The sequence below is a fragment of the Balaenoptera physalus genome (assembly GCF_965194825.1).
Source record: "Balaenoptera physalus genome assembly, chromosome: 20".
In the NCBI taxonomy this organism is placed as follows: Eukaryota; Metazoa; Chordata; class Mammalia; order Artiodactyla; family Balaenopteridae; genus Balaenoptera; species Balaenoptera physalus.
Window position 1 is genome coordinate 58,823,697 of NC_138901.1, and position 26,764 is coordinate 58,850,460.

General features: G+C 52.1%; 1 protein-coding gene across 6 annotated transcripts; it reads right to left on the reverse strand.

The window, feature by feature from the left end:
- Window positions 1-1,201: 1,201 nt before the first annotated feature.
- LOC309650223 (myosin-3) lies at window positions 1,202-25,973 on the reverse strand. 6 transcript variants are annotated; one of them, XM_082441335.1, is made up of 42 exons: window positions 25,859-25,973; window positions 24,881-25,053; window positions 23,007-23,463; window positions 22,358-22,413; window positions 21,510-21,721; window positions 19,633-19,776; window positions 19,030-19,186; window positions 17,940-17,967; window positions 17,465-17,573; window positions 16,780-16,872; window positions 16,003-16,066; window positions 15,822-15,920; window positions 14,873-14,976; window positions 14,605-14,743; window positions 14,061-14,179; window positions 13,828-13,977; window positions 12,945-13,115; window positions 12,543-12,849; window positions 12,357-12,427; window positions 11,691-11,778; window positions 11,499-11,616; window positions 10,987-11,110; window positions 10,762-10,898; window positions 10,421-10,676; window positions 9,985-10,227; window positions 9,716-9,892; window positions 9,461-9,606; window positions 9,291-9,381; window positions 8,505-8,894; window positions 8,280-8,406; window positions 7,087-7,205; window positions 6,719-6,915; window positions 6,165-6,348; window positions 5,373-5,538; window positions 4,961-5,085; window positions 3,820-4,449; window positions 3,606-3,731; window positions 2,560-2,730; window positions 2,363-2,467; window positions 2,107-2,202; window positions 1,869-2,006; window positions 1,202-1,350 (listed from the first exon to the last, which is right to left on the reverse strand). In XM_082441335.1, exons 5-42 carry the CDS (start codon window positions 21,711-21,713, stop codon window positions 1,324-1,326), a joined length of 5,940 nt encoding a protein of 1,979 aa, XP_082297461.1. In that variant the 5' UTR covers window positions 21,714-21,721; window positions 22,358-22,413; window positions 23,007-23,463; window positions 24,881-25,053; window positions 25,859-25,973; the 3' UTR covers window positions 1,202-1,323. The 6 variants fall into 6 exon arrangements, with proteins under 6 accessions (XP_082297461.1, XP_082297465.1, XP_082297462.1 ...); XM_082441339.1 differs by lacking the exon at window positions 25,859-25,973 and adding an exon at window positions 22,635-22,704 and having other exon boundaries at window positions 24,881-25,068; XM_082441336.1 differs by lacking the exon at window positions 25,859-25,973 and adding an exon at window positions 22,541-22,704 and having other exon boundaries at window positions 24,881-25,068.
- Between the last annotated feature and the right edge of the window lie 791 nt (window positions 25,974-26,764).

The following is a 26,764-nucleotide window of genomic DNA, read 5'->3' on the forward strand; positions in this document are numbered from 1 at the left end:
TATGGTAGTTTTTAGTTTTTTAAGGAACCTCCATACTGTTCTCCATAGTGGCTGTATCAATTTACACTCCCACCAACAGTGCAAGAACGTTCCCTTTTCTCCACACCTTCTCCAGCATTTATTGTTTGTAGATTTTTTGATGATGGCCATTCTGACCGGTGTGAGGTGATACCTCATCGTAGTTTTGATTTGCATTTCTCTAATGATTAGTGATGTTGAGCATCCTTTCATGCGTTCGTTGGCAATCTGTATATCTTCTTTGGAGAAATGTCTATTTAGGTCTTCTGCCCATTTTTGGTTTGGGTTGTTTTTTTTTAATACTGAGCTGCATGAGCTGCTTGTATATTTTGGAGATTAATCCTTTGTCAGTTGCTTCGTTTGCAAATACTTTCTCCCATTCTGAGGGTTGTCTTTTCGTCTTGCTTATGGTTTCCTTTGCTGTGCAAAAGCTTTTAAGTTTCATTAGGTCCCATTTATTTTTGTTTTTATTTCCATTTCTCTAGGAGGTGGGTCAAAAAGGATCTTGCTGTGATTTAGGTCATAGAGTGTTCTGCCTGTGTTTTCCTCTAAGTGTTTTATTGTGTCTGACCTTACATTTAGGTCTTTAATCCATTTTGAGTTTATTATTTTTGTGTATGGTGTTTGTTAGGGAGTGTTCTAATTTCGTTCTTTTACATGTAGCTGTCCAATTTTCTCAGCACCTCAGTGGGTAGATTTACCCCGAGTTCTTGGAGGGACCAGACGCTATTTTACTCATTTGTATATTCCTAGTAGTTAGCACAGCGCTTGTGTGGAGCGCTGCCTGACAAACTTTTACAAGATTCCAGGGTAGTTCCCTGAGAAGATGTAGGGGGACTCTGGCCTCTGCCTTAAAACCCTATTCAACTTGAGATGGGGCTTTCCTGAACCAAACCTTCGTGTTTCCCTCATGTCATAGTGGGAGATGACTCTTTGGACAATCTCCCCTTCCTCCCACCAAAGCAGTGGTTAACCTAGGAGTGAGTACTTTTTATTTCTGCCCTAATCTCAAATTTAAACCAAAAGCAATCTCTCCCTGTCCCCACATACATGCACCTGAAAATAGGCCAAATGACTTTATCAAGCCATCTGCATACCGAGATTTCAACATCGGGCATAAATACCACCAATGAACCATTTCCACACCGGGAAGAGAAAACAAATAGAATGACACAGCCCCAAATTGAAAACAAAGCAAAATTTATTGCATGTGAAAAGCAATCACATGGAAATTAAGGATAAGGGTCAGGAACCATGAAAATACATATTTCGCATATTTTCTGTCCTGTTCCAGCGTAGGATCACTCACTCTTCACTCTCATGGACCACCATCTGGGGAGAAAGTGGGCATTTTGAGTTCTGTCAGATGGCAGAGCCGCATTTCCGGCCACTCCCCCTCCCAGCGAGCATCTGGGGTTGCTTGCTTGTCTGTCTCCTCAGCGGGACACGGGATATTCCTTGGATCGCAGGCGGATACACGAGTGCAGACGTGGCGGCCGTCACCCCACAGCCTGTGAGAGCCTGGTCCTCAGAACAGCCCAGGGATCTAGAAACCTACGCCTACAGTGAGCGCAGAGACGGCGGCCGGCCGGCAGAGGGCGCCCGAACCCACGCAGGAACCGCTCGCCGCTGTTCGGGACGGTGTGCTACTGGGACTCACAGACCTGGGTTTAGCCGGGCTCTACGCAGCCACGTGGCTTTAAGCAAATCCTTTCCCTTCCTGAGCCCGAGACTGACCAGTTCTAAAGTCGAAGGTTCTCCAAGGTCCCGTCCATCACGGCGGGTTCCTCCCCGGGAGCCACAGCTCCCGCCGCATTGCCCTCCCCACCCAGTGCGGCGGGACCACCTACCCGGCTGGAGGTGAAGTCTCTGGTCTTCGCGCGCAGCTTATTGACTTGAGATTCGGCAATATCGGCCCGTTCTTCAGCCTCCTCCAGCTCATGCTGAGCTTTTCGGAACTTGGTGAGATGAGCGTTGGCTTGTTCATCCTAAAAGCAAAGAGCCGGGGCGGGTACGATCAGCGAGCGCCTCCCTGGGGCTCACAGGGAGAAGCAGGCCCGGCGCCGCGCTGGGGTCCCGCTGACTTACAGCCTCCTCGGCCTGCCTCTTGTAGGACTTGACCTTCACTTGAAGCTTGTCCACCAGATCCTGTAATCTCAGCACGTTCTTCCGGTCCTCTTCGCACTGAGAGAGAACATGGGGCAGTACTCAGCCAGGGGCCGGCGGGATGCAAGAGGCCCCAGTTCTCTGGGGCTGAAGGATTTCTCCCTGCTGTCTGGAGAGAGGACCCGGGGGCTGTTTGCACGGCACAGAGGAAATGGCCGTGGGGTTTCTTTGCACTTGCCTGGTAAGTTAACTCCTTGACCCGCCGCTCATACTTCCTCAGGCCCTTGACAGACTCGGCGTTCTTCTTCTGCTCCGCTTCAAGCTCACACTCCAGCTCTCGGATCTGGGGGAACGTGTGTCAGTTAGTCTGGGGCTGGAGCGCGCACGGGAGAGGCCGGAAGGCTCTGCGGAGGCGGGGGTCTGTCCTGCACGTACCCGCGCCTCCAGCTTCTGCATCTGCTTCTTGCCGCCCTTCAGGGCCAGCTGCTCAGCCTCGTCCAGGCGGCGCTGCAGGTCCTTCACCGTCTGCTCCAGGTTCTTCTTCATCCGCTCCAGGTGGGCGCTGGTGTCCTGCTCCTTCTTCAGCTCCTCGGCCATCATGGCCGCCTGGAAAGCACACCATCCCGCTCAGATGCAGACCAAGGTCAAGTGCTTGGGGCTGTCGAAATCTGGGTACCCGGAGGACCAGAGCCATGCTGATGACAAAGGACAATAGGTGACGGGATGACTGAGCCCACAGCTCCACCGTGGGATCTGAGAAGAGCTGCACCAGGCACGTAACATAAGCTAAGAAGGGAAACCTTCAAGGGCTGGATGGGAAATAGTTTCTTCCCTTTCTTAAACTGGCCTCCTTGGGACCTCCCCAACTCCAAGGAAGTTCCTTCTTTCCTTATCACCATTATCACCAACCCGTGACTTAGAGAATTCTGAGTTCATAACCTAGCATCACGGGTGTGGGGTAATGAGGCTAAGGGAAGGCCTCTAGGGAGCTGGGGGTGCCTGAGCAAGCAGGGAGGAATCGTCACGAGGTTGTGCCCTCCATCGAGCAGCAGGTGGCGCTGTGGGGGCCACAAGCCCAGAACCAAGGCCTCTGGAGCAGGAAGGCTGGGTGCTGGTGGGAGGGAAGCCAGCTTCCTGTGAGGTGACATTCGGTGGGATCCTGACATCTGAGGGTCTCATTTTTATATTGGGAATCAGTCATACGTTGAAGGAAAAAAGAGCATACCTCTCCAAGGGCATAAGAAACGAATATAATCCCTTCCAGTCTTTTTTTATCCACACTCCATCATTTCTCATGTCCACCATTTAAATGTGCGGGAGGAGACATGCTGAGTTCCCGGGGAGGTGGGGAGCCTTCTGGAGCAGAACTCACACCACATGTGCCCTGGGAAGACCCCACCCTGTCTAATGGGTTGGAGAGGAGAAGGGGGCTTTGAGGAAATGCAATCCTGGCAGCCACGCAGGGCAGGGAGGAGCCTCACGTCCGTGATGGCCTTCTTCGCTTTCTCTTCAGCATTCCTCGCGTCCCTGCTGGCATCCTCAACCTCACTCTGGAGCTGCATGAGGTCTGTCTCCAGCTTCTTCTTGGTGTGGATGAGACTGGTGTTCTGGGGCGGGAGGAGTGGAGTTACCCAGGCGTGTCTGAGCGCAGGTCCCCCCCCACCCCCCGTCTCCCCTCCCCTCCCGTCCCCTGACCTGGGTGTGCAGGAGCTGGACGCGCTCGCTGGCGTCCAGGAGCTCCTGCTCTGCCATCTTCCTGCTCCTCTCCGTCTGCTCCAGGGTGGCCCGCAGCTCCTCGATCTCGGCCTGCAGCAGGTTGGCTCTGCGCTCCACGATCGCCAGCTGCTCCTTCAGGTCCTCTTGGCCCCGGAGAGCATCATCCAGGTGGAGCTGGGTATCCTGGCCAGACAGTAACAGAAACGTCCGGCTGAAGCTGAGGCCTGAGGACCATGAGCCCAGCCGACAGCTGTGCGTGTCTGAGGGTGGGAGAGGCTTCCCACCAGGGAGCTCGCAAACCTTCAGCTGCCCCTGGACGCTCCGGAGGTGTTTGAGGGTCTCTGCAGCCTGGCGGTTGGCGTGGCTCAGCTGGATCTCGATTTCGTTCAGGTCCCCCTCCATCTTCTTCTTGATCCTGATGGCCTCGTTCCGGCTCCGCACCTCGGCGTCCAGGGCGCTCTGCATCGTCTCTACTGCCCTCTGGTAGTTCCTCTTCAGCTGCTCGATCTCTTCGTCTTTCTCAGCCACCTTTCTATCGATTTCTGATTTCACTTGTGAGAGTTCCAGCTGGATTCGGAGGATCTTGGCCTCTTCATGCTCAAGAGCGGCCTTTGAAGAACAAGAACAAGACAGAAATAGTACCAGTGATGGGATAGAGCCTGCTACACTACTCTTTGGGGCAAAAAAACTCCAATAGAATGTTTGTAATTCTAACGCTACAATATTCAAAACTATCTTTTTAAAAAAAAAATCCCTAACTTACCTTCAGTGCAGAAATAGAATGTTTCATTGCACTTTGTTTTTATTATACTATCAAACAATAACATTTAAATCATCACATTTCTTAGGCGCTTAAGGCACTTTATAGATATTTTAAATTCATCTAAGATTTTTGTAAAATCTCATTTTTAGACCTATTTTAACGTAATGATTTTCTCCAGTAAGTTCAAGATAATTCACAGGTATTCACGGGTGTTAGTCCATGCAATTTGGTAGGAAAGGAGCCGGCATTAGGACCGTGACTTCACAGACCCAGATCGGGGCCGGCTGGCCTCCCAGGCTGGAGCCCCACCATCACAGCATCTGTTCCAGGCCAGTGCCTCGCCGGCGTTCTGCTCACCTCTGCCTCCTCAAGGGCCAGCTGGATATCAGCCTTTTCCAGCTCGATCTGCTTTCTTGATTTCTCCAGTTCATGGATGGTTTTACCATTTTCAGCAATTTGTTCTGTGAGATCTGCTATCTCCTCTGCAAAGAAAGAGGTTTGGTTGCCTTGGAACGTTCTCTGTGCAGTTTTCCAGGCAGAGTAAGCACCAACTGAATGCTTTTAACTAGTTTATCACAGTTCTAAGGATGCTGTTGCCTAGAGATAAGATACTGTATATAGAGAGACTCAGAAACAGCCCCTCGGATCTGAATGCTTCCTGTGTGTGCAGTAACGGACTCTCGCATAGGGGTTTGGGTCCTGCAGTCATGGCCCTCCAGCCCCACGCTCTGGCAATAGCATGAAGCAGGATTTCAGACAAATTGCTTACGCTCTAAATTCTTATTTTCCCGTTTCACAGTTTCAAGTTGATCTAAGGCTTCTTCATAGGCATTTTTCAGCTTGAAGAGCTCAGTACTCAGGGAGCGGGACTCCTTCAGAGACGCCTCCAGCTCCGCCTGGCTCTCCTCACACTTGGTCTTCCATTCGGCGAGCACCTGCAGCACCGGGGAGGAAGGCGCCTCTGTTCACGAGCTGCCCTCCTCTAGTTTCTATCTGAGTACGCCCGTGAGCGTGAGCGCTCTGAGAATTGGGGCCGCCTCTGCCAAGTCGCCTGCCTAGCCCCTTGCTCCTGACTGTTGACTAACCAAGATTTCGTTGCATAAATTGACTCAAGATCAGTCACTGGTCAGTAACCACTGCCCTCTATAAAAAGCAAGTGGATCCTTTGAGAAGGAATCAGCTGGGCCGAATTGCCCTTTTCCCAATATGAAAATGGCCCTGCACTTCTAAATATTTCATTAAAACTTTGTTTCAAATCAACCTTACCTGTCATACTGAAAGGGAAGCTGCCACAAAGCCTCGCAGTGGGACCCGAGTTGGATTCCCACATCAGCCCCCCAGACAGACGAGCCGTGTGGGGGAACAAAAACGCTCGGGACTGGACACACTGGAGGCCATGGCTCGTTTCCACTGGCAGTGTTTGAAAGGGACCTCCAGCCGCATCCCACTCCCACTCTGTTTCAGGGGCGTGCCCGAGGTCACCCTGCTATGGGGGCGGAGTCAGGCGCCAGCAGGTGCCCCTGCGTCGCGGTGCTCAGCCGGCAGGGCGCTCGCCCCGCACCTTATCAAAGTTCCTCTGCTTCTTGTCTAGCGCGGCGGCCAGGGAGTTGGCTCTGTCCACGTCGACCATCAGGTCCTCCACCTCTGCTTGCAGCCTCTGCTTGGTCTTCTCCAGGGAGGCGCACTTAGCATTCACTGCCTCAACCTGCTCCTCGGAATCCTGAAGGCGCTGAGCAAGTTTTTTCCTGGAAGAAGATGAAAGAGAAGCAGATGCTTTAAGTTTCAATCCTCCTGAACATCACTATTCATCAAGTTGGAATCACTCATTTATGTGATTCAAACGCCGATTTCCTTTCATAAGCCCAGGAGAACTTACTGTCTGCTAAAAATCAGTGATCAATAGCCTGCCTTTTCTCTAACCAAGGTCAAAGTCGTTTGTCTCAATGAAATGTGCTAACACCAGGTCCCTCTACTGGCACAGAACTGCCTTAAGAGACATAAAAGATGGGGAAACATCGTAACAGATTCACTCCCGAGTAGTTCTAAAGTCGGTGCCTTCTGTCACTCAATCATCTAGAAGTTCTGTTTCTTCTGAAGACAAATAGAGTTGTGTACTTGGCCTCCTCCAGCTCCTCTGTGCGCTGGATGGCGTCCGTCTCATACTTGGTCCTCCACTGGGCCACTTCGCTGTTGGCCTTGGACAGCGTCCTCTGCAGCTCGGCCTTGGCTTCCTGCTCCTCCTCATACTGTTCCCGCAGCAGGTCACAGTCGTGGCGGGCTGACTGCAGGGCGTGGGCCAGGGCGCTCTTGGCCTGCAAAAGTCAGGACAGAGGAGAGGCCCCAATGGATGACTATTTTAGTGCCGTGTGCATGATGCAATCCAAGTGTGTTCCCGCTGCCATCACCTATGTGTAAAGTTGCCTTCTGTTTCTGCAGGCGGTACTGGGAGACTAGGTCAGGGAGCACTCCCGCCAGTGACGTACCTTGCTCTCTTCCTCTAATTGCCTCTTGAGCTCCTCCACTTGCTGGGTAAATGCTTGCTTGCTTCTGGAAAGTTGTGATACTATGCTCTCCTTTTCTTCCAGTTGACGACTCAGCTCACCTGTGTCCAGAAGGGAAATATTTTTATTTCATTCACTCACTCACCAGCTTCCTACTGTATGTAAGGCACTGTGCTGAGATCTGGGGAGAGAGTAAATTATAAGGTGTGGTCCTTTCTTGGCGGCGAAGGGATGTGTCCATGAAGAGGAAACTGAGTGCACACCCTGGTAAGACACTGTTGTAAACTTCCAGAAGCGTGGAGTAACTTCTGTCAGTAAAACTTAAGAATAATTGTAAACCAAGACCTCACCACCTAAACACTCCTGTCAGACCCCTCAGTGGCTGGTGCCTCCAGCTGTTTGCTGATTTGTCACTGGGGGAAATACTGCATCTCTTAGCTGCGTTCCTTAGGACTTCTAGCTTTAGTAGTTTGAAGTTGGATTTTTGGGTGGCTACGGTGGTTCTGGTTTATATGCTTATGTAGAGGTAAGAGAAAAAGAAGGTGGGGGAGAGGCCTTCGGACTCCAGGGGTGAACTCCCAAGATCATGGTAGAAGTGGCCCCTGAACTTCTTTCTCTCATGTCTTGGTCGAGCTGCTACAAAGGACTGGTTCACCTGTGATGATGGGCTGGAGGACCAGCGCTGGGGGAGCCATGTTTTCTAGGTGAAAGTCCCGGGTAATGTTCCCCTATATTTTTATCACACACCAAGAGCCTACACAGATTGGCCGTGTTTCTTTCTTCACTGTTTAAAACGCTCCACTGCAGACAACGAATCTGCATTAATGTGCAGCGAGAAGTAGAAAAGCCATGGGGCTTGGTTCCTAGTCCCATTTGTGCCCTCTAGGTTCTTTTCGAGGCAGGCTTACATTAATTTTGAAAGCGCTCGAAGCAGGCGGTGTTCTGAGTCCCTCCTCAGTCCAGTACACGCCTCTCTCATTCTTACTGAACTTTCAGTGCTCTCCTCCTTTGGGACATTCTAAATGGCGCTTTCGTGGGTTATTCTGATTGCCTCTCTCCTGAAAATCTGCTTCCCTAGAAATCCTCCCCCAAACAAACCCTGCCTTTCGTTCTGACCAGTTGCCCTCTGTCCAGGTGTCCAGGAGGCACCGCCCCTGCCATTTCCCGTCGCTCACCGGCCTCCGTCTGCAGACGTGACTTCTGTGTGGTCAGTTCGCTCAGGCTCCTCTGACTTTCCTCGTTCTTGCCCCTGGCCTCGCTTAACTGATCCTCCAGAGTGCGGCAGATTTTTTCCAGATTCGCCTGCAGGGTTGAGAAGGGGGAGGAAGCTGAGTCAGTGCTCAGGTGGGAAGGACGCAGGGTCCCCCTCACCTGAGGATGAGGCGCCCCCCACCCCGCACCTTGGACTTGGACACGCTCTCCACGTTGCTGCCGAGGTCGTCGAGCTCCAGCTTGAACTCGCTCTTCTCCTTCTCCAGCTTCTGCTTGACCCTCTGCAGGTTGTCAATCTGCTCCCCCAGCTCGGCCACACTGTCCGCGTGCTTCTTCCTCAGCGCGGCCGCCGTGGCCTCGTGCTGCAGGGTGGCCTCCTCCAGGTCCCGGCGCAGCTTCAGGAACTCGGCCTCCCGCTTCTTGTTGAGCTCTATCTGGGTGGATGTGACGCCCCCCGCCTCCTCCAGCCGCTCGCTGATCTCCTCCAGCTCCCGGGAGAGGTCCGAGCGCTGCTTCTCTGCTTTGGCGCGGGAGGCCCGCTCCACCTCGATCTCTTCCTCCAGCTCCTCGGTGCGGGCCTGTGAGGAGGGCAGGCCGTCCCACGACACTCTTGACTTCCAGTGTCAACACCAGGCTAGTTTCCCCTCCCATTAGACAAACCAGCTCTTGGACTGCTCCCGGTACGATACCAATGCTGCGAATTTCCTCTGACATGAGTTTTTCCTGCCTCAACACAGGCATTACCCCTGCAGCAGCCACCCAGGATATAGTCCATTCCAACTGCATGTGGACTTGAAATACTTCAACTATGTGCTTTGTCTACAATTACGGAAAAACTGTTCATCACTACCGTGTCAGCCTAGCAGAAAGGAGACCCACGGTCCTGCCCGCTTTGCTCTAATGACGTGCAATAGACACCCCCCCACCCACTGTACGTGACCACGTGTGAAAGAAAAGTCCCCAACGCCTCCTACCTGTAGCTCTTTGATTTTCTTCTGAAACTGCAGGCCCAGAGTCTGCTCATCTTCCACTTTGCTTTGCAGCTGACTGTACTCGAAATCCTTCCTGTGAAGGGAAATGCAGAACGTGTGAAGACCAAATACCTGGGAACTGGAAATCTGAACTTGGTGGTTTCGGGGCGCACTTCTTGAGCCTTTCATCCAGCTGTTGCTTGTCATTCTCCAGATCCAATATGGACTCGTGGGCAAGCTTCAAGTCTCCCTCAAGCTTCCTTTTGTTCCTTTCCAGGTCTACACGAAGCTTCTTTTCTTGTTCTAGGGAGCTCTCCAGCTGCAAAAGGCACCATTTCCTTTTGAGAATGAACGCTTTGCACCAGAGGATTCTAGGGGGCTCTTCCCGCCCCGGAGCCCCGGCCTCCCGGTTCTCACCCTCTACTCACATCATCCACCTGCTGTTCCAGTTTACTCTTGATTTTGCTCAAAGAACTGACTTTGTCCTCTTCTGCCTGCAGGTCATCCAGGGTCTGCTGGTGGGCCTCCTGGAGGGCTTTCTTCTCCCTGGTTAACTTTGCAATGGTTTCATCCAAACCAGCGAGTTCCTCAGTAAGGTTTTTAACCTAAGAAGAAGCCACAGGCAATTATAAGAAGAGATCAAGTCGGGTTTGCACTGACCACATCAAGCTGGAAGGGCCCACAAAGAGTGTACCACCTTGTTCTCTGTGGCATGTTTCTCCTTCTCAACCTTGGCCAGTGTCAGCTCAAGGTCATCTATGTCTTTCTTCAGTTCCGAACATTCGTCCTCCAGTTTCCTCTTCTTGGCCGTCAGCTCAGCATTGATCTCTTCCTCATCCTCAGCTCTCTCAGTCACTTCCTTGATCTTTGCCTCCAGCTGGAGCTTGGCTTTGATCAGTTGATCACATCTTTCCTCTGCATCCAACAAGTTTTCACTTTCCTTAAAAAAAAAAAAAAAAAAATCACGATTTCCTTTAATGGTTAAAAGATAAGATTTGTGACATTCCAGTATTTTGTTATATATGAAGTCCTTTATGAAGCATCGCAACTAAAAAGCAAAACTCCCACCAAAAATCGTTTTCTTAAATAATCAAATCTAGAAGGAAAGTTTTAAAAAATTCCTAAACACCTACAGCTTGTACTTGGAGCTGCAGGTCATTCTTCTCTTGTACTAGAGTCACCAATTTTTCCTCCAGTTCCTTCCTTTTTGCCTCTGACTTGGCGAGTTCATCTTTGGTTTTCTGGAACTCTTCCTTCATGGTGGCCATCTCCTTCTCCGTCTCCGCGCTCTTCAGCAGGGGCTTGATCTTGAAGAATAGTTTCATCCAGGGCCAGTGCTTGACATTCATGAAGGCTCGGATGTTGTACTGGATGCAGAAGATGGACTCCCTAAAAACAAAACATCAGTTTTTTTCTAAGAGAGACTCCCCACTTCTCCCGAAGAGCTCAGGTCTGAGCACAGACCCCGCTTGACCTTCTCTGCACCATCTTCTGGAATTCCACGCGCATGAGGAACCCTCTGCACACGGCTTGCGTCCGGGTGATCAGCTTGGCCAGGCGATCATCCCGCATTTCCTCCAGGGTTCCCAGCAAGCCAGCCTTGAAGAACACCTTGAGGGGAGAAGGATGACTTGAGTCAGTTTTCTGGAGAAGTCTAACGGGGACCACACGCCAACATCTGTCAGAGCTGATGCAGTACCTTGGTGTGTCCAAATTTGTACTGAGTGTGGTCAATGTCGATGGATGCCAGCAGCTTTTCACACGCCTTCTTGCTGTCGATGAACTGCCCCTCAGGGATGGCGCTGGCATTCAGCACTCGGTATCTGCCGTTGTGGACACAGAAACATCGTAGACTATTAGCAAAGACATGAACTTTGGAAACCAGTTCAGGCCTCTCTTCCAAGAGGCAAGAAGGCCAAGGTCCAGAGAGGGAAGGAAGCTTGCTCTTGGTCACAGGCCAGATAGTGGCCTAGAATCTAGGCCTACTGACTCTTAGGCCAGGTGTTTTTCTGACGTGTTGTATATCAGATAAGCTCCTGAGAAAATGTGGGAGAAAACTGTATACCTTGGCCGAGTGGTAGGTTAATCATTCTACACGGAGTCCATAGCTGTTCTTTTGAAACGGGTCTTTTCATACCAGTATTTCTCCCTCTCAAGTTCCAGCATTTACACATCTTCTCAAGAAGCAAATAGAACATTTTTATTACACACCTTTGTTTAAAATCCCCATAGAGAATCCTGTTTGGGAACCCCTTCCTGCAGATGCGGATACCCTCCAGGACACCATTACAGCGCAGCTGGTGCAGGACAAGGCTGTGCTCCATGGCCCCTGAGAAGAGAAGCAACAAACGTCAGCTTCACCCAGAACCTGAGTGCCACCTTCAGAGCCAGCGGGTGTCTTACCTGGGGTTTTGGTTTCGTTGGGAATTATACAGCGCACAAAGTGAGGGTGGGTTGTTCTTAAATTTGACATCAGCTTGTTCAGGTTTTCCTAAAAGAAAAAGATTACATTTGATAGTGAGCCTACTATAGGCTTTTACAAACACGGAGATATATTGTAACCAAAAAATAAGGTATGTATTTTAAATTTATCATAAATTCTAAGGAATAAAGATATTATTTAACCCTTTCTTTTAATAATCCTTTGGCTAGAAGTGTAGGCAACTAACTGATATAACAGACTTTTGCTTCACAGTGAACCACCAGAGACTAACCAAGTACAAAATGCCCTCTGAAATCAACTCAAGAGAAGTATCCAGCTCCACTGGGCACCTGACATGCTACTGCCTGTGTCCTTCAGGCAAGTCGGGAAGTTTGTACTGAGGACTCGCCTCCCAGGCCAGCCAGCACACCCAGCTGATGCCGTTTAAAGTGCTAGTTCAGTTCTGGTCCTCCATTCATTAGACCTCGCCTGTATATCATCATACTGCCACTCACCCTCCCTAAGTGGCAGTAACCAGATTAAGACCACATCACTATTCTCGAGTAAATCAAGTTTAGCATCTCTACGTTGCTCATTTTGAGATGACTTAAACCAATTACAAGCAAATAAATTGGTATCTTTCTTACCCTGAAAAGGGCAGAGACGGTTTGGAAGGAAGAACCCTTTTTCTTGGCAACTTTCTTCTTTCCGCTGTCAGCTGAAGGAAAGAAAAGATGGCATGTGCTGTTAGCAGACCTACAGAGCTGTTCCAGTCCTGTGGGCTGAGTGGAGGGAAAAAGTGCGGGTCCAAGGCACCCCGCGCAGTCTGTTACCGTCTGCCGTGGCGAAGGTGGCGTAGAGGTGTGCCAGGAGCCTGTTGGAGGACTTCTGGTACAGGCCGACCACCGTCTCGTTCAGGGGGTCCTTGTTCTTCTCCAGCCAGCCCGAGACGCTGTAGTCCACGGTGCCCGCGTAGTGGATCAGCGAGAAGTGGGCCTCGGCCCTGCCCTTGACCACCTTGGGCTTCTGGAAGTTGCTGGACTTGCCCAGGTGCTGGTCATACAGCTTGTTCTTGAAGGAGGTGTCTGTGGCCTTGGGGAACATGCACTCCTCTTCCAGGATGGAGAAGATGCCCATCGGCTGGACCAAGGCAGGGTGCATACGGGGTGAGTATGAGCTGCAGTGTCAAGCAGCAGGTCGGCGAGGGGCGGTTACTGAGTGCACACAGCAGGTACCTTCTCGATGAGCTCAATGCAGGCGGCCAGGTCCATCCCGAAGTCGATGAACGTCCACTCGATGCCCTCCTTCTTGTACTCCTCCTGCTCCAGCACGAACATGTGGTGGTTGAAAAACTGTTGCAGTTTCTCGTTGGTGAAGTTGATGCACAGCTGCTCCAGGCTGTTATACTAACACCAAAACATAATGTTCACATGAAAAGTTAGACTTCTTTCAAAACCAAAGACCCATCAGCCTTCCTCCTCATGGTCTCGGGCTCTCGCCAGCTCATTTATGCTTTCAGGTATGGGCACATTCTTGGGCTCAGCTGAGATCACATGTCCTTGGAGTCTTCTCTGATCTCCAGCTGGAAGCTGCTTCTCCCGAGTCCACGGTCTGGGCCTCTCCGGGCGCTGGCCACGGGCTGCCGTATCTGTAGCTGGTCTTCTGTGTGCCTTACATACTTCTTGTTGTCCTCTACAAACTACAAGCTCATCTTTTTTTCACCTGCAAGTCTTATACCTGGCAGACATCAAATATATGCTTTGATGAATGGCTATATGCTTCTAACCCAGAGCCAGTAGGATATTTATGTAAAATATCGCATGGTTGGCTTATTGTCAGCTTCTTCTCTGTTTCTGGCTCTCCCTATTGTCAGTAATTGCATTTGATTTTTTTTTTCTTTTATCCATTTGAGGATGTCTTTAAAATTCCACTTGACACAAGCCTTCCTCCCTCTTAAAATAATACAAACCCTTCCACGTTCTCTTCTACCTGATCCACCCTCCATCTAGTTTTCCTCCAAGATGTGATGCTGGATGACGTGTGGGCTGCCTTGACATCTTGCCTATAGGATCACAAAAACCAGCCCCCAACACAAAGCCAAATGAGTGTAACACAAACCTCAAAGATCTCAAAGCCCGCAATGTCCAGGACGCCAATGAAGTGCTGTCTTGGCAGCTTGGTGTCCAGCTGCTGGTTGATGCGGGCGACCATCCACAGGAACAGCTTCTCGTAGACGGATTTGGAGAGGGCGTTCACGGCATGGTGCACCTGTGCGGAGGGACCAGCCAGGGAGTCTGGAGGCAGCGGCCGTCGGGTGCTGCGTCCTGTCCCAACCTGCGGCAGCCACTTACCTGGTCCACAGTCTGGCCCTTGGTAACATACTCGTTCCCAACTTTCACTCTGGGGAAGCACAAAGCTTTCAGGAGGTCCGAAGAGTTCAGGCCCATCAGATAGGCTGTCTTGTCAGCCACTGGCAGGAAAAGAAGGATGATTACAAGGGAAACCCCTGATGCTTGGCAAAGTGGAAGAACCACTCTGAAAATCATCCGGATGTTTCCACGCTCAGCTCAGCCCATCTTTGTGTGTTTACATTCCATGTCTCTAAACTGCTTACCTATGGCCAGTGGGAGCTGAGTCACTCAGAGAATATGATAGATTTTATGAAAAGGGGGCACTGGGTTCCAGAAAACCCTGGTCACTCCTTACTGTATCTGAAGCAGGACCATTCTAGTGATTCAGCAGACGGGGCAGTAACCGTGCCTGTAGGCATCTGAGCCCCGAAGAGGTTCACCTCTCTAGGCAGAAGAAGGAGTAACCACTTTCAAAAGAGGCCCCGAGTGATCTCAGCTGGACGCCCCCTAGCCCTGGCGCACGGCCGACGCGGTGACGTGGTACCTTCAGTTCCATCTGGCTCTGCCTGCTCCTCCCGTTGCTTCTGCTTGAACTTCATGTTCCCGTAGTGCATCACGGCACCTGTCAGCTTGTAGAGCCCAGATTTCTCCTCTGGGGTGAAGCCCAGGATGTCAATGGCGCTCTGGCATCGGAGGACAGCACGTCAGCCGGTTGACCCCAGTGATGGAGGAGGAGCCCCGCGCCCACCGCTTTCTCCCTGTTCTGCTTACGAGGAGCCCCGCGCCCACCCCGTTCTCCCCGTTCTGCTTACGTCCGTAGCCAGCAGCTCCTCGGCATCGTCAATGCTGGCCACCAGGATCTCACCCTGGCTGATGAACGGGTAGTCATAAGGGTTGGTTGTAATAAGCAGCAGCTCTGCAATGATGACCATTTAGAGGAGGTCACATGGATGCAAAGAAAACATCCACTAGGGGCTTTCAGCTTCTGTGTCCTCAGCTGAGACTTTTGCTGCTGGGGCCCAGGCTGAGTGTAGAGTTAGAAATCTCTTAAACAGTCTCTCGATACTCAGGCTGTGGCTGAATATAAAGTCCAGGGAAGACTCTGCAGCCCGCCCAGGCCATGTAGGGTAAGAACCACAGACAGAATATTTAAATTCTCTTGCTTTGCGTGCAAAGGGCGCAGATCCATGTTGGTTGGGAAAGGTTAATCGGGAAAACTGGCCGAGTGTGGGCCAGGACAGAGCCATGGGGAGGGAAGCACAGATCATTTGGTAGAATCATAGTCTTTTCCAAAACCTGTTGAAAAGCTGCAGCCTATTTCCAGGCTTGGGCCCAGAAGGCTGAGCAAACACAGCCAGGGAGCAAAGAAGGGCACGAGGCCCCTGTTAGGTGCGGGACTAAGGGCAGCGTGCATATCCGCCAGCTGGTTGTTCATCTGATTTTGCGTTGGCCTCACAGCATTTGGTGAAATGTTGGTTTCTGTGCCAGAACACCAGGGGGGCGCTAGAGGACCACTAAATGCTTGGTCATTCAGCCAGTTGCTATAAACCGGAGCTGAAGGCAATTGCGCCTCAGTCTTTCACTGTCCATTGGATTGCGTTTTTCAAATTGGCATGCCACTGTCAAAACAGCCGCATCCCATTTCTAAAACAAGCTTCCTCTGCTGGCTGCCGAGTCACCTGTGCATACACACAGCTCTCTTTGGTCCACTCACCCAAAAGCCGAAATGCCTCAGACCAGCCCCTCTGGGGACGTCCTCACCTATGAGCTCGGGCTTCTTGTTGGAAAGAATCTGGTAGAAGATGTGGTAGCTCCTCTCAGCCTTCAGCTGGAAGGTTACTCTCGATTTTTCCAGCAGATCTAGGAACACAAACACAGGACTGTTTTCCAAACTGCTCCCCTGATATCCCGAGACATCATCTCATCCCAGGGATCTACTTACAGGTTTCAATATCTGCAGAGGCCAGCTTGCCCGTGGTACCAAAATGGATTCGGATGAACTTGCCCTGTGGGGGAAGGGAGACCAGGTGTACCGTGACTCCAGGTGTTCCTACCCATCTCCTGGGGAATGTGAACGGGAACCTTATTCCCCGGTAATTTGAAGTGAAGCATGTCCTCCTCTCCCTCTCCTCTTTCCGGTTGGCTGTGTCTCCTTTCTCCATCCCCTTGTTCCACACTGCCTCCAAACGCCACTCCCCCACCTTCCCACCCCCAAGATGGTCAACAAAGTAAGAGAGATTCTGTTCAAGACACAAATCACACCATATCACTTCCCTCTTAAAGGATCCCTCAGTAGCTCTCTGAATGAAACCAAACCCCTTCTCCTGGCCTACAGATTCCGAGGCTCCAGGTCCCTCCCTACCACCGCTCCGCACCTCCCCTCACGGCGCCTGCCTCGCCGCAGCCCCTCGGACCCTCTGAGGTCTCTTGACCCTGCCAGTCCCCTGTCCTCATCCTGTGGATCTTGGGGTTCACAGGCCAGCCCCCCCACCAAGAGGGCTTCCCTGCCAGCCCTGTCTAAAGGAGACCCGGCCCACAGTACACTACCACACGCCCTCTTTACTGCACTGTCTACCAAGGAATCCTTGTCCCAGACTGTCTTGTTGATTTGTTTCCTTCTTTCGCCGTCCACCCCCAGGACTGCAGCCTCCTGGAAACAGGGCCCTCGCCTACTTGCGGGCCTCAGAGGAGATCCCAGCTTGAGCCGGTGCAGACTCACAAAGCGGGACGAGTTGTCGTTCCTCACGGTCTTGGCGTTCCCGAAGGCCTCCAGCAGCGGGTTGGCGCTGATGATCTGGTCTTCCAGAGTCCCCTGGAGCAGGGAGTCGGGGCGGGAAGAGCCACATGCGACAGTGAGCTCCGCAGCCCCTGCTGCCTTTGCTCCTGCAGCCCCAGGTCGCCAGATCCTCCCTGCCCTGCTTTCCAACCTGGGGCCCAACCAAACCATCAGCACGCCTCACTCTTGCCATTCTGTTAGATTTGGCTCAAGCTGGGTGTCTTGACCTAAACCTCCTTACTTAACCCTTCAGTTCCTTGATTCTCCAGGTAGTTAGGTCATTGGTGTTCATTTCATACTGTTATAATATATTCGTTTTGAAAGGCAAGTAGACACTACAGTTCTCTCCAATTGGTATGTGTGATTCTGGTGTATGTGAGCTGCTCCCAAACTGACTTTTCTTAGTGGAGGCTTAGAGGCTTGTTTTCTAGGCGATCACAGGATCTGGTCCTGTAACATCAACCACACGCTGGGTCGTCTAGGAGAACTGGCTGTCCTGCGAGACTTTAAATCCTGGCCTGCTCTCCCTTCCTTGCGGAGGTGGGGTGTCGCCTCCCCGTACCCCTCGTTCTGAAGTTAAGACAAAGGTTGGCAGTGGAAGCAGAGCAAGCCTTTCTCCTCTCCATACCCTCATTTTGGAGTCCTTCTTCTTGGCAAGGTCTCCAGTCGCTGCAATTGTTGCAAAGTACTGGATGACCCTTTTGGTGTTCACAGTCTTTCCTGCCCCGGATTCTCCACTATTCAGAGCAGTCGAAAGAGAGAGAGACAGAGAAACAAGTCCCGTGAGTGTAAACTGGCCCCCTAAGATGTCACCTGAGCCACAGCAGACACACACCTCCCAACAAATGTGAGACCACTCGGAGAGGCAGGGGCCCCAGGGGAGAACGGCACGGCTGAGCGGGCTGGATGGGGAGCTCCAGCTTCCTGAGGCCTCACAGGCCTTCCTGCCCATCTCTCCCCAGTGCCCAGCCCCACATCTTTGCATCACAGACTTCGTTCTCGGTACTTTCTCATTAACAAAACAGAGCAAGTGGCATCTTCCCCTTCTGCACTGGGGACAAAGGGCCACAGCTGTGAAAACACTCTACACCTTGGATACTTACGTGATCAGAATAGACTGGTTTTCACGATCTGTCAAAGGGAAAAATAAAATAGAGTTGATAGCAATATAAAAACAGCTTCCTCAACCTAAATGTCCATTGACAGAGGAATGGGTAAAGAAGGTGTGTGTGTGTGTGTGTGTGTGTACACACACACATACATACACACACACACACACAGAAATAGTACTCAGCCATAAAAAAGAATGAAATAGTGTAATTTGCAGCAACATGGATGGACCTAGAGATTATCATACTAAGTGAGAAGTAAGTCAGACAAAGACCAATGCCATATGATATCACCTGTGTGTGATTATGTGACACAAATGAACTTATGTACAAAACAGAAACAGACTCACATAGGTAGAAAACAAACCTATGGTTACCAAAGGGGAAAGGGGGTGGAGGAGGGATAAATTAGGAGTTTGGGATTAGCAGATGCAAACGACTGTATATAAAATAAACAACAAGGTCCTACTGTATAGCACAGGGAGCTATATTCAGTATCCTATAATAAACCATAGTGGAAAAGAATCTGAAAAAGAATATATAGATATAACTGAATCATTTTGCTGTACACCAGAAACTAACACAACACTGTAAATCAACTATAGTCCAAGAAAAAATTTTTTAACAAAAATAAAAAGAGCTTCCCAGTTTCCCGCCGTGTCTCCAGCAGTCAGAGTTCACTGCACAGTTCCCTTTCCCGCTAATCCCCGGTTTGGTCCTACGTGGGAGCTTGAAGAGACTCCTCTTTGAGAACGAGGCTCAGAGAGGTTAAGCCCCCGCTCACAACCAGCCACGGGCTTCTCACGGGATTACGCTGAACCATATGAAGTTGTCAGTCTTTGTTTTGGGCCCACAGAAATGTCAGTTTCGTATGAGGTAACCCATGCTTGCACTAAATCCAAACTTCTCACCAGGGCCTGCAAGGCCCTAAAATATGTGGCCTCTTTCGTCTTTTTTAAGCACCTCTACCCTGCTGTCCTTTGTGTGGAGGCTGCACTCTGGACCTGGACGGCGCGGTGCAGGATCGCGCGGCAGCTTCCCTGAGCCCTCCCCCCGCCTCCAGGCTTCCTCCTTGGAAACCTACCTGTGAGCATGAACTGATAGGCGTTGTCAGAGATGGAGAAGATGTGGGGCGGGGCCTCCTGGCGCTTTTTGCCCCGGTAGCCCTCCACCACCTCGGGGTTGTACACCGGCAGCCACTTGTAGGGGTTGACGGTGACACAGAAGAGGCCCGAGTAGGTCTGGGGGAGCGTAAAAAGTATATATGTATGTATACATGGGTGTGTGCCTGTACACATAAACCCCTCTGCCTTTTTGTTATTTCACTTTTCTTTACAAGAAACTTGTAAAGGAGGCAAGATACGGCTTCTCTTTAGAGATAAGGCAGCTGAGACTCAAGAGGGCTGTAAGCGACCTCCTGCCGCTGGTGGGTGCCGGCGCCAGGACCCCAGCCTCGGACCCACCTCGCCTGCCCCGCCCCTCCTTCCAGCTGCTCTCCTCCCGCGCCGTTCCTCTCTCACCTTCTCATCTTGCGTCACTCTCGCTGCCCTTTCTCCTTTTCGTTCCCCCTCTTTGGCGGAGCAGCTCAGTCAGCACCAGTCCTCCTAGAGCCCATCCCCCCACAAGCAGCTCAGCCCCACCCCGCCCCGGCAGAGGTCCCGGGAACCCAGCAAACGCGGGCACTGACGTAGATCATCCAGGAGGTGTAGCGGTCCTTGAGGTTGTACAGCACGGCCGGTTCATTCAGGTGCGTCAGCATGGCCATGTCCTCGATCCGGTCGAACTTGGGGGGGTTCATCGCGTACACGTCCTCTGGCTTCACCACCAGGGTCTGAAAGGGAAGGGGTACAGTGCACACCTGGGCTTCTCTGTGCGTTTTGCCCCTGCTGCTATCTGTCTGCCACGCCCAGATCAGAAGAAGCAGGCGCTGGAGAAAACGCCCATTTGACAGGGAGGGAGACGGGGCTGGGGGTGGCTTGCAGTGGTGGTGACGGAATGGGATTTGTTTCTGTTACTTGGGCTTTTTTTTTTTTTTTCCATCTCCGATGGGCCTGAGGTGAGGGAAGGATGACAGAAATGAGAAGAGGGTCTCTGTGGGTGGATGCGGGGATGATGCAGGCGTGGGTGCCAGCGGGAACCTCTCAGCTCCGTGATGCCGGCTGGGCCGAAACCCAGCTCCAGCAGCTCATGGGTTTCTGCTGTCTACTCAGGGAACACGGCAGGTCCACTGGTGTTCCTGAGGCAGGTACCGAAGAGGAGGCCGGTGGCCTTCGGTCACCAGGCCGGTGCCCAGAGTTAGCCGGCATTCTGAGCTCTCCAAAAGCAGCTGCCAAGCCCCCACCCTGCATCTCGCCCGTTCACCCCCTCTGGCCCTTGCTGGTGAAAGAGAACCAGCCCCGCTCCCTCTCTGGGGCTGGAGTGTTACAAGCCAGGAGAAGGAACCACGAGGCAGAGCGGTGGTTCCAGGCGCTGGCAGGCGCCTTTGTGCTCCCCTCGAGAGGAGAAGCCCCCTGCCCCAGTGCCCAGCGGGGCTGGAGGACCCTGGCATAGTGGGCGTGGAGCTCAGCTTCCTCTCCCCTGCTCTGCCCTCACCTCCTTCCTGTCTGAGACCTCCTTTGAAGATGGTCATTTTCCCCATCTCGCCTCTGGGCAAGGCGGTGGGAAACCTGCCTTTAGGTAGAGATTCACTTAAGCCATCCATGCCATCAGCCCTCCCTGTGAGGGTCTAGACGTCTTAGGTTGTCATTCATCAGGTCTACCTTCCGTGTTTCCGTGTGGCTTCATAAGCCCGTTCTTAACTCCATCGTCTGAAATGTACTGAGAGCTGCCATCTGGAGCTTCAGTGCTTGCAAGCATCACAGGACAATTTCAGTGCCTTTTTCCTTCACATCCAACCCAATGACGCTATTTCCTTTACACTTCTGTTTTGGATCCCTCCCCGTTTTTTTTTTTTAACTTTTCTTAGAACATTTCCAGATTCTTCTGGTCTAGATTCCAGAGAGTAGTGAAGTCCACAATTCCTCCCAGCATGCCCACAGTACCTGGGCCAGAATGTAGTGGGCTACACTGCTCATCGCCTTCATGATATGGGAAGGCTGCTACGTCACATCGAGCTTGTGGTCCACTAGGATCCTTTACTCGCTTTCCTTACTTCCTTAGTTAGATGGCTATTGCTAGAAGAATTAGGGGGAAACCTAGGCTACCAAAGGAGAGTGTTCTAACAGAGGTCCTCCTACTGTTGGACTCCCAACTCCACACCCCTGGGATGCACAGGGCTGGTCCCCTCTGACCTAGAATGACACGAACATTAACAAAAGCACCCGAACATGGATTGTTTTGGCCAGCCACAACCAGGTGGTTCTCCCACCGTGCAACCTGAGGCCAGTATTCACTCTGCTTCCTCCGAGGACACCTGGGACGCTAAGGCGGTGATGCCAGGTGAGGCATTCTGGTGCCAGAGCCACGTCTGGAGATGGCCAGGTATGGACCGGACACACAGACTGGGCAGCCATGGGGAGCAGACAGAGGCCTGGCCGGCCTGCAGAGGGTGTGGACGGGGCTTACCCTGTTGTCTTCGGTTTCCACCGTGACCTTCCCATCCTGGGTACTCTTAATTTTCCCCTTGGTGTATTCTTCCTTCGAGTCGACCACAAAGCAGTAGGTTTTGGCATCAAAAGGCTGGTTCTGAGCCTCGATCCTCTCCTTTTCTGACTTCCGGAGGAAGGGAGCGGCTATGCCGAACACTTCCATTTCGGTGTCGCTGCTCATGGTGTCAGCTGGAAGGCGAACCCACCAGGTGAGCCCTGCTGCCTCCAGGCTCCAGCCCTGCCCCCAAGGGAGCCCTTCAAGGCGGAGCCCCGGGAGCAAGGCTGCCCTCCATCGACCCCCAGGAAAATCAAATGCACACGTATTTATTGAGCAGCTACTCTGTGCAAAGGGCACGGAGCGTATGCAATCCAAGCTCCCCCATTAGCCGGGGCTCGGATGGGCGAAGGGACCCTAGAGGCAGGTGCAGTTCTCGGGACTCACTTTCCTCTTCTGCAAAAACCCAGGTGTTGCTGAGGGAAGATTTAAAAATAAACACCATCAGAAATAAACGCCATTCTTCAAAGAGAGTGTGCTAAATGGCAAATAGCTGAGGAGTTTGGGGACCTTTTTGACTCAAGGTGGCTACCTCCTCACAGGAGGAAACCGGCTTTGCTTCCTTTGGTTCTGTTTTGAGAACAGAAGCAGCATCTGACATCAGCATCTACTCAGAGCATCTCCCCAGGTGCTGCCTCGTCTCCGCTCTGCCCCAGCCTAACCTGTCCTGGTCTAAGCTCTACGGGGCTCTCGCCCTCCAGGCCATCGGAGGTGGGAGGAACTGGTACCCTGGAGACTTCTGAGCCTAGGGACCCGACCTGCTTCCTCACCTGAGGGTCGCACCCACGGGAAGACGGCGGACAACAGCAGTCGCGGGCAATCAGACCTGCGATGAACACGCAGAGAGCAAGCTCAGGACACGGGAGTGCCTGGCGTCTGGGTCGGCTCTGAATCGGGTCCTGATGAACTAACCAAATAAGGATAAAGGACTAATAACCCAGAAAGAGTCTTACCCCAGAGACAAGCTGGAGGAGCAGATGGGACGTGACCCACAGGTGAGCCACGGAGGTAGGAAAAGCCCCCAACCGCCCCAAACCTGGCTCCTACCAGCCCAGCACGGCACCCTCCTCAGTCTGCAGTGCCTCCCGTTCAGAACTGGGCAGGAAGGACAGAATCCCTGTTAAAAAGGCCAGTGGTTCCAAGCCAGGATCAGGCCCCCTGTCTTCTGTGAACAGGGAGAAATCTCAAACGGGCCGCCGGACACCCGCCAGGCATGCAGCGCAGGTGGAGAAGGTGAGGGCAGGGGAGGCGGCGACCCCGCTGGCCTCTGCACAGATCAGAGAGGCGAAGGGCAGGCCGCGGTGACAGGCCGTGGCCCACGGAGCGTCGAGGGGAGAGCGGGCAGGAGGACGCGGGTGCTGCAGGCAGCGGGGTGGGCGTTGGGGCCCGAGGCCCAGCTCCGCCTCTAACTAACCTTACCAAAGCCAGGCAGGCCCGCACCAGGTGGCGTCCTCCAAGCCGCACTCGGAAAAGAGCCAGCGAGGGCCGCTGCGACTCTCCTCCACCCACAGAGCAGCTACAGAGGGGCTGCTGCCCGCGGGCTTTTATACCCCCCGCTAACGCCACCGCTCATTCCTTCTCTATATTTGGAAAGAGAATGACCGACACCACAAGCTGAGCACCAGCTCCTTCCTCACTCTTTTTTTGTCGTTGCCAAGGGAGAGGTATATATAGAAACGGGCAGGATCCATGACCGTTTTCCCACTGGAGAAAGCTGGAAGTTTGAGATGCCTTCCTTTGCACTTGGGGCCGGGGTGTCTTCACTCAGTGTGATGGGACAGCCTCGCTGGGGCTCCTGCCTAACTCCATCCTGCAGGCGCCACGGGCTCAGAAATCAGTGTGCAGCCCTGGGCAGCGGGTACTTAGAAATCTTGTCCTGTGGGAAAAGGGAGGAAGCCAAGGGCAAAACAATTACAATCCTCTTGGAGTTCTGAGCAAGACTTTTGTCACAACACAGGGCTGTGCGATTGTAAAACTCGTGCCAGAAACAACAACAACGATCCTCTTCCTCCTCCTCCTTTCACCGTGTAACTTTCTATCTCATTAGTATCATTATGAACTTAATCCTTTCTTAAGTGCCAGTAAGACCAACAAGTAAATTAATGATGGGGGAGCTACCCGGCCAGGCAGTATCCACAGCAACAGCTGCTTTAAGGACCTGTTGTTATTGAGATATGTTACCAATTAGGAAAGACCAGCTGCTGGCCTGGGTGGGGGCTAGGGGGATGGCATGGCCTGCAGAGAAACGGGGGGTGATGGGAGGGGGCTAACAAGTGTGGTTGTTTCTAAGTCAGGGTTGGAAAAATGAAGCTTCCGGAGAAGAATGAAGCTTCTTCCCCTTCTACTTTATGTCTGTTTTTTCCCTATTTTCCTGACAAATCTTTGGGAGGGTGGCCAGCGGGCATCCTATGGTCATTAATTTTAAAGTGTGTCAGCAGTTCCCACTTGAGAATAAGAGCTGCCCCTCCCAACGCACCCACAACAGGCATGGATACGGAGGCCACTAGAAGAGGTGTGGGTAGGGCAAGGGGAGCAGGACTGTGGTCCCCAAGATGCAGGGACGTTAATTAAGCACCCACTGTATGCTGGCCCCAATGCAGAGCACTTCAAGAAGGTACACAAGAAACGGAAGATGCAGCCTTTACCCTTAATGGTTTCTAGGATAAACGGTGACTCAGTCGTTTTTGACATTTAGGGGATTTTAGATCAAAGCGCACAATTATGACGTGCCTGCTCTGTGAAGGCCAGGCAGGTGTGTGGCCACCAGCGGGGGAGTCAGGAAGTACGGAACCCGCTCGCTTGCCTCAGCAGCCTGTCACACACCCCCACGCCACCTCCTTGCTCCAGCTGGGACTGAAACCCCCATCCCTAGAGCCCCTCCTCATCCAAGAAGAGAGCCCGACCCTCCTAAAGGGTGCATCCGTGTTCTGAAGGGGAGCGGTCTGCCTGAGGTCCTGTCCTGCCTGCCCAGTGACATCAGTCCAAGTCTCTGTGCCATTGGCCAGGCATCTCCTTGGAGGCCTGGTCAGGACAGGGACATGTCACCTGTGGGAGCAGAGGTGTTAGCAAGCCCCATGGGGCTGAGGGACAGTGCGAGGGGCCCTGACCACACCTTGGGCAGTGACGTAGCAGGGTGGCCACGGGACAGGGAGAGGTGCTGGCAGTTCCTTCTTAAACACCTGGAGTTACGGCTGGGAGGGGCTTTGTGGGCAACGGAAAAAGGGTCAGTTTGCTCTTTACCTTCTGTTGTCACCAGTTTACCCATCTCTCTGTATAACCATATCCATACCCACCTCCAGGAAGCTGAAAGGATGTTTTCCATACAGGTCTTCTCTGAGTTCGTTGTAAAACAGCCCCAGGTCACATTACTGAGCCCAGCCCCAGCTCTGAAATGCCGACAGCCTTCCACCCCAGCTTTTCCAAATCACGCAGCCTGTGGTCCTTCTTCCCATCACGCTTCTTCCTCCTGCAGGTATAGAGTGTTCAGCTGGGGGATCTCAGAGGTTGTTTGCTGGTCAGCCTGCTTTTGCATAGGAGGAGCTGGAAGGCAGGAGGGGTAGGAAGCTTGCCCAAGGCCAGAGGAGGAGGATCAGAGCTAGGCAGGGAGCTCCACTCTCCAGAAGAAACTCTGAGGACAGAAATGACAACAATAACCGCCACAGAGAAAAGTTTTAAAACTAGATACCAGGAATCAAAAAGTACGGCCGTCTGGAAAATTATCTGCAGGAGGGAAGCACTGCACGTGCAGCAGCAGCTGTGGGTTGTGGAGCTTTGGAGTCGGACGGGCCTGGGTGTGAATCCCACCGCTTGCCCTCTCATTTACTGTGTGATGGCAGGCATTGTGCCTAACTTCTCTGAGCCTCTGTTTTCTCATCTGTAAAATGGGGATGATATAGCTGCCTCACAGACTACTTATGTGCATTTGATAGGATATTAAAATGTCAGGCACGCCCTGCCCAGTGCTGTTTATAGCACACTGTAGATTTGAAGTTTTCTTCCCTGTCTGAAGGTTTCCATGTGTTACACACAGTACGACTGGTTATCCTGATGACATTGAGTAGATCATACTGGATATTTGTTTTATCGATATGAGGAGGGAGAAGGGGCATATATATATGTGTGTGTGTGTTTTTAAAAGATTTCCATCCAAAGAGGGAGAAATCTTAAAGAAGAAGACCTCTTGGTGCTTAAACAGGCAGCTTTCAGGGCTAACTGGACCCTCAGCTGGTGTGGAGTTCCTCCTCTGATCAGCAGGGGGACAGATGACTTACCAGTGTATTATTAGCCAGCTTTATGGGAACAGGAGGAGCCCTTGTTCTTTCAGCCATCACCCAGCGAGAGCTAATCCCCACAGCCTGGACAGAGAGCTGCGTTTATTCCTGGATGCACTGGAAGAAAATGTATAGTGTCTCAAGAATGCAGGCAGCTCCGGAGGCGCTATTTGGAGAGCGGCTGAGTCCCCTCGTCAGAGCCGACAGCTTCCTCCTGAGCTATTTTCCTCTACTTCTGTTTGATGTCTGCTCAACATGTGCACATGGAGCCCCTCAGGACAGCGCTCTGTCAGAGCATGAAGTCAGCCTCAGGAGCAGATGCCTCCAGGATCAAGTGCCTTCTCCATGTCCCGCTTGAGGGGGATTTGGTGTCAGTGGAAGCAGGGAACTTGGTTATTCTGAGCTAAGACCATTCCCTGCCCGTGAGGTGAAGGGTGGAGGTCCTGAACCGGTGTCCAGAGCCCTAGGTAATAAATAAAGCCGAGAGGGCCCATAACTCTCCTTTAATTCAATTCGACAAACACCTACTTTCCCCACCTTTCCATTATGAACAATGTCAAACCTCTAGATAAGTACAAAGTGCAGCACTGAACATCCAGGATTATAATGCAGTTGGATTTGATGTCAAAGCCATGCTACCAACCACCTCGCTAATCGTATGAGAGGAGTTCGGGAATGGATGCTTCCAGAATTATGACCTGAGCCAGAAGTTTGTGAAGTCAATCAGAGCAAACGTTTTAAAAAGGTCAAACCTCAATCTGTGAGTGAAAGGGACAGCTGGTGCTAAAAGGTGACCAGGAAAAGGGAGGATTCCACACACAGAGAGTCAGAGGAGAAGACTAAAGGTGAGAGTGAGAGAAGGTTTGAGAGACAGTCGCTGGCAAAGAAGAGATGAGTCCCATACCT

What these genes read in the sequence shown, in the direction of transcription:
- LOC309650223 (XM_082441335.1), bottom strand. Translation starts at nt 21,713, where the DNA reads ATGAGCAGCGACACCGAAATGGAAGTGTTCGGCATAGCCGCTCCCTTC. An exon ending in CAAGAAGCCCGAGCTCATAG is followed by an intron (nt 14,977 to 15,821) that starts GTGAGGACGTCC and finishes TCATCATTGCAG; the next exon opens with AGCTGCTGCTTATTACAACC. An exon ending in GCATTGAGCTCATCGAGAAG is followed by an intron (nt 12,850 to 12,944) that starts GTACCTGCTGTG and finishes GCCTTGGTCCAG; the next exon opens with CCGATGGGCATCTTCTCCAT.